Below are 6057 nucleotides of genomic sequence, written 5' to 3' on the forward strand. Positions count from 1 at the left end.
GTGCGTGCCCGGGGCCTGGTCCGGGGCTTGTCTGGTGCCCTGCCCGGCGAGGCAGGCTGCCTTCGCTCAGTGCAGCGTTTCTCCCCTGGCCGAATTCGCGGCCTTTTGCCTTGGGCTGTGCTAGCTTCTTGGAGATGTTGTTTGGCTGATGGGCTGTATCCGGTGGGGACCCCAGGGGTGCAGGGACCTCCGGACCTGGGAAAGTCTTACACCCTGTCTTGCACCCGCTCTTGCGAATGTATGGAAAAGCCCGTGGGGTTACTTCAGTACAGCAGGTGGGCCTGACCCCAGCCGTGAAGCCTGCTGCAGGGTCAGGCCCCCCCACTCCCAAGTCCAGCTCCCCACCGAGATGCAGCACCAGCAGTGGTGAAGTGACTAGAGACAAAACCCCAAAGGGCAAGGCTGGGCTCGGCACGGGGGGGCGGGTCAGGAGGCACAGAGCAAGGCAGCTCCCCCTGTGGCCCATACCGGGGTCACGGGCTGTCGGGAGTGGGGACAGTGCAATGTCCTACACTCCTACCCTCGAGCCCCCACTATTATTCAGTCCCCTCGTGTTGCTGGGCATCCTGGCACTAACTCCCTGTCCCTGCCATCGGCCTGTCTCTGTGGCACCTTGGCCACAGTCAGAGCCTGGATAGGCAGAAGGAGACGAGAAGACAGACAGACAGCTGCTCAGACACAGCCACCTCCTTGCATGTGACTGGAGTCAGGGGAGCTGGACCCCATCCAGATGTGACAGTCAGGTCAGGAAGAATCCCTGACAGTTGTCAGAGCTTGTTTCACACACTGTTTCCTATTTTATGTGACTCAACACAGCTCCTGCTTGGGCAGAGGCTTGGGGTTTCAAAAACTCCTCGCTCTGCTCCCATTTACACAAAATCTTGTCCTGCCATGGTGGCATTCCCTGCCTGCCCAGTGTGTGAATGGGCACAGGTCCTTCCACGCACATGGTGCCTGCGTAAGCATCGACCCTTGTTCAGCAGAAAAAGCTCTGTCTGATCCAGCCCTGCCTTTTCCTGCAGAGCTCTTACAGCCCTTGCTGCTTCGCCTTGAAGGAACCCCAGCATGTAGCTGTGGGATCTTTCAGCTGTGGGATCCCATAACCGTGGGATTTCAGCCCTCCTAGAGGAACCACAGTGAATCATGCTGCTGCTGGTGAATGCACTCCAACCCCCCAAATCCCGCCATCCACCAGAACAGGTTTGTCCTGCTGCACTGAGTCCCCCAGGCTGATTCCACAACCCGTCACACCAGTGTGGGTAGACATTTTCTTCTGTAAAGCAATAAAAACAATGGCAGGTTGGCTCAGATATACCGGGCAGGACAACCTGAGAGAGCAGGAAGGAGGTACGCTTGGGCCAAAGGAAACAGCAGCGTGCAGGTGGAACAGGAAAGTCATCACTGAAAAATCTCCAGCACCCCGACAGCAGACAGAAAACAGACTGCTCCATCGGGGTAAGATATGGTACCAGGAGTGAGGTAGAGCTTCTTATTTTTAGGGCCCTGCTTCAGGCTTCAATATAAAAGCACCCACCAATATGTTCCCCAAAGGAATGCGGTTTTACAGTCGATCCCTGAATAAGGTGAAAGGCTGGGTGGTTTCTGGCTGTGGCATGACTGTTACTACAGGCTGCCCTTAGTTGCTGCTGCAATAGCTGGCATCGTTGGCAGCAGCAGAGTGGAATTTACAATAGGATAGAGCAACAACTAGGCAGATTCTAATCGGAGGCCTTGCAGCATCTGTCATACCATTTAAGCCCCAGACGATTCTCTATACCTAAACTGGTGGTGCTGAGTCGCCATCAGCTGGAGGGGAAAGGGGGTGAGACGGGACAGTGTGACTGCCGTTTCCTACCAACACAAATCCTTGCTCTGCGCACCCAGGCATGTTGCAGAGCGAACAAACAAACCCACCACCCCCCCTAGACAGCTTATTTTAGCTTCCTACCCGCTGCCCTTCTGCCAGCCCTCGTGACAGTCTGCGAGCCGCCAGGCAGCCACCAGACTTCCTGCTTGCTGGCCCTCCGAGGGAAAAAGCAGTCTGGAGGAAAGAAAAGTAACTTTGTGGAAAGCGCTCGGCCGCCTCCAAAGCAAACAGAGCATGTCCTCAATAGGCCCCATAAGCAGCAAGATGGAAAACAGGATGGCATCTCAGAGCTGGGGAAATCAAATGAGATAGCCCTTCACCGAGGGAAAATGCTGCATTTCCCCAACCTCACTTCCTTTGCTGTTTTTAGCCTCTGCCCAGAGGTTTCCTGGGGACAGATGCATTTCTGGGTTGACACTTTGGTACCCCACTGGAAGTGATTCCCTGCACCCCTTCAGCTTTAGGGCTGAAAGAAGGGGTTAACACCGATTGCACTTAATTAATTGGACAGTGATGGGGAGCACCACAACATGGCATCTGGACTGTTATTTGAGCAGCTTCTGGTCTGATTTTAACCAAGCCCCAACCAACCGTTCCTGGGTATAGTCTGGAAACCTGTGCTGGCAGGGGGAACAGCTCGCTTTGGCTGCAGCACTGTTTTGGCCAGCAGCGCAATAGGTAGAAGCAGGCTGTGCCATGCTGGCTGGTCTATGTGCCAGGCAGCAGCATGCATGCACTGAGCCCACAGACATGCATCTGGTTCTCCACCAGACCTTGCTCTCCCCCAGGAGATCACAGCAGTCATGTCTCACAGCATCTGCTTGAACGTGGTCATTGGGAGACAACCTCATGGCTGCAATCACAGTGTGTCCTCTGCAGAGTGAAGGTTCCCATATGAACACCTACGTGCTGCTGAAGTCAGCATGGGGCTTAATCTACTGCCACAGTCTCCCATCATCACCCATAGAAGGTCAGTGTCATGTAGGAAGGTGCCCCAGTCTCCACCACCAGCACCCTGTTCCCCCAGTGCTCTGCTGTGACCTCTCCTCCCAGGGGAGGCAACACTGGTTGGTGGGACATGCTGGGCTGCCACCAGCCTTCCAGAGGACATCAGATTCCCCGTGCCTTCCCCAGAGAGAGGCACCGGTGCGTTGGGTGCCACCACACCAGAGTGTGAGTGTCACCACCAGTGCCTGCAGGCCACTGAGGGTGGGATGGACCAGGCTTGAATGGCAGCTGGTACTTCCCAGTAGCTTAGAAGAAGGAGAACTGAATTACTACATTCCTTATATTAAAAAAAAATAAAGATGGCCCTGCAAACCAGAAGAACCTGGGCTGGCCCCAAGATAAACTATTCAGTGAGAGGGGAAAAAAAGCCCCACCAAAACAAACAAATAAAACCACAAAAAAAAAAAAAAAACACCAAACAAAGCCTGAAAAAGCCTTTTCCAAGAATTTTCAAAATCTTCCTGACCTCATTCACCCAACCATGCCAAGGCAGAAAACATTGGCCTGTCTCATGGCAGCCTCTTGAGGGCACTTTGCTATGGATAGCGTAGCAAGACCAGAGCTGCACTGGGCAGCTGTGTCCCAGCTCCCTGTTGCCAGAGCAGAAAGCTCCACATGGAGGAGCGAGAGTATTTCGGCTGAACCATCAGACACAGACGATGACAGGAACTGTTTCTGGTATCTCCGAATCGCTTTCTGGGTGGACTAGACCTGCCAGGCAGGGAAATGGGACAAGAGACATCAAGGTCCTTTTGAATTCTCCCTATTATTCCTGCCTGTTCCAGCAAGCCCAGAGATGTGGGAGGAACCTAGGGAAAACCTCATTTTCCTGCAGATTTAGCCTTTGCTGAGCGAAACAGCCCATGTGCTGATGCTACCAGAGCTGAGCAGCATCACATTTACTGCCTTGTTTCTGGAGCAGAAAGGGGAGGGATGATGCGCCAGTTCCTTCTCCCTGTATCCTGCGCAGGTGTGAACGTTATTAGTCAAACACAGCAAAGCTAAGCAGAGATCTCAGAACAGGTAGGACAGGGCCGGGAAATATATGAAAGGAAATGGTTTAAAGAAAAGCAGGCTGTGAACAGCCCAGCCATGGCACAGAGGAGACCAGACATAGCAGGTCCATGATAGAGAAAAGCCCAGTGGTGGTCTGCAGGGGCTGCTGTGATTGACACGGCAGCCTGGGTCTGACAGGGCTGAGGAACTCCAGAGAGGAGAAGAAGAGTGGAGAGAATGGGCTCAGAAGCCTGTAGGACCAAGGGGCTGAAGACACCCGGGATGGAGTCCCAGTGTCCAGTCTGGGCAGGGAATCCGATGGCGAGGGCACAGCAAGGGCCGCGGTGAATGGGAGGGCTTGAGGGCCAAGCATCTTCCACACTCTCCCTTTGAAACCAGCTCAGAGCTAAAGGAAATCACCCCTTGGCACATGGCACAGGGACGTGTCTGTGGCACAGGGACATGACTGTGGCACAAGGCAGCCTCACAACCTGAGCACCCAGACAGTGGCTAATTGCTCTTTCTGACCGTCACCCTTCTCCGGCACGCTCACTCCCTGATGTCCCTTCTCTCAGCATCATAAGTGTCAAATCAGGAAAAGGGCTCTGGACTTGCCAGCACGTGGCTGCCCAGGGTTCCTCGAGTGAGTCGCGGTGCCTGTGATGTGTGAATGGTGACACCAGGGCTTTGCTGTCTGCTTTCTTGCAATGCACCATCTGACGGAGGCAGTTTGCAGAGGAGGGAAGCCCCTTTCACTAGGGCTAGCGTGCTGTTGGATCTAACAGACATAGCAAATTTTGGCATAAATTTGAGAAACCCGTTCTCTTAATGATGCCAGTTCATACTAAGTTTGTAAGAGATATGATCCAAATCCTGTTTCTCTTGCATTTGTCAACACTGATCATTTTTTTTCCTCTTTTCTCCATGTCCATGGCTCCTTTGGGTCCATGTCCACCTCCATGTCCACCAGCTCCTGCTGGCTGGTGGCTGCTGGTTTTCCTGGTTCGAGCAACACAGGACTAATTTCTCTTCTAATATCTGGGAAAACTGCACTTTTAGAAGACTCTAGTGTCTGAGTTGGTGAAAATATTTACTTTATAGCCAGCTATGGTGTGTGGGTTTCAAGGTCTCAGTGTTTTTGAGCTCTCCAGGTGTGGGAATGAGGATGAGTAAGACCCGGGCACTTGACCCAAGCTGGCCAACAGGGTTATTTCATACCATGAATGGCACATTCAATATAAATTAGAAAGTTTGCTGAGGAGTTCTCTCTCTCTCGGTGGCTGCCATCCTGAGAACCTCTTGCCCTAGTGCCAGATCCCTGAGCCCTTCCCTTCCTCCCGAAGCTGCAGCGCTCGCAGTGTCCCACACTTGCTGTCCCTGCTGGGAGTGCACAGCTTCCTACAGATAGAATGGGCTGAGGATAATCCTTGTGCATTTTATATTGGTATTGGGAGCAATATTGGTTCTTTAGTGTTATTAATGTTAATTATTTAGTCTTATCCTATTAGATGTATTTATAGTTCAACACTCATGTTTCCTTGTTTCTTCCCACTTCCCCTTCACGGGTGGGGAGGGTTCATTGGGTGAGAGAATAATTGTCTAAACGACAGTAAATTGTTGTGGGTTTCTCAAACCATAACACTGGTGCTACACCAGCCACAGCACCGGGATGCCCAGCCTCAATCCCTGCTTCCCCTGGAGCACCAGACAGGTCAAGCACATGGGGCCTCTCCCTCCTGACGCGAAAGAGCCATACATCCCTCTCCCGTGGAGACGCTGCTCCTGGAGCGAGGAGCTGGGTGGATGCTTCTTGGCTGTTTGTCAAGGTGGCAGCGAGAGCGAATGCCGCATTGGGGGGGTGGGGGTGGGTGGTATTTTGTTCCTGTTCACTAATCGCGGGTGTTCTGGAGCCTTTAGGGATGTAAGGTCTGCAGGTTCAAAAAAGAGCTGCTGTCCTTTCTGCAAGGCGACCGAGGTGCCAAAATCCATCTCTGCCAAGTGGGTCATCACCCCCGGCAGCAGGAGCGCCCATCGGACTTGTGCGCAGGCTGTTCTGCCGGTAAGGAAGGAGCTTGGCAGCTGCGGGAGCGGTGGCCCGAGGGATTGCGTTGCCAGAAATGCGGGTTTGTGCCGGGGCCGGCGGGGGGGCGGACACCGGCCGGCGCGGCGCTTTCCGGGCGGGGGTC

The 6057-nt window shown here is 53.5% G+C and overlaps 1 protein-coding gene across 1 annotated transcript in view; it reads left to right on the forward strand.

Moving 5' to 3' along the window:
- The window catches only part of SAPCD2 (suppressor APC domain containing 2), a 17497-nt gene that overhangs the window by 1189 nt on the left and 10251 nt on the right, over positions 1-6057 (forward strand). The window contains exon 2 of the mRNA XM_009890294.1: positions 5838-5930. Coding sequence (XP_009888596.1) covers positions 5838-5930 — 93 coding nt within the window. The remainder of the gene's footprint in view (positions 1-5837; positions 5931-6057) is intronic.

The sequence above is a fragment of the Charadrius vociferus genome, unplaced genomic scaffold, assembly GCF_000708025.1.
Source record: "Charadrius vociferus isolate BGI_N301 unplaced genomic scaffold, ASM70802v2 scaffold398, whole genome shotgun sequence".
NCBI classification, from domain to species: domain Eukaryota; kingdom Metazoa; phylum Chordata; class Aves; order Charadriiformes; family Charadriidae; genus Charadrius; species Charadrius vociferus.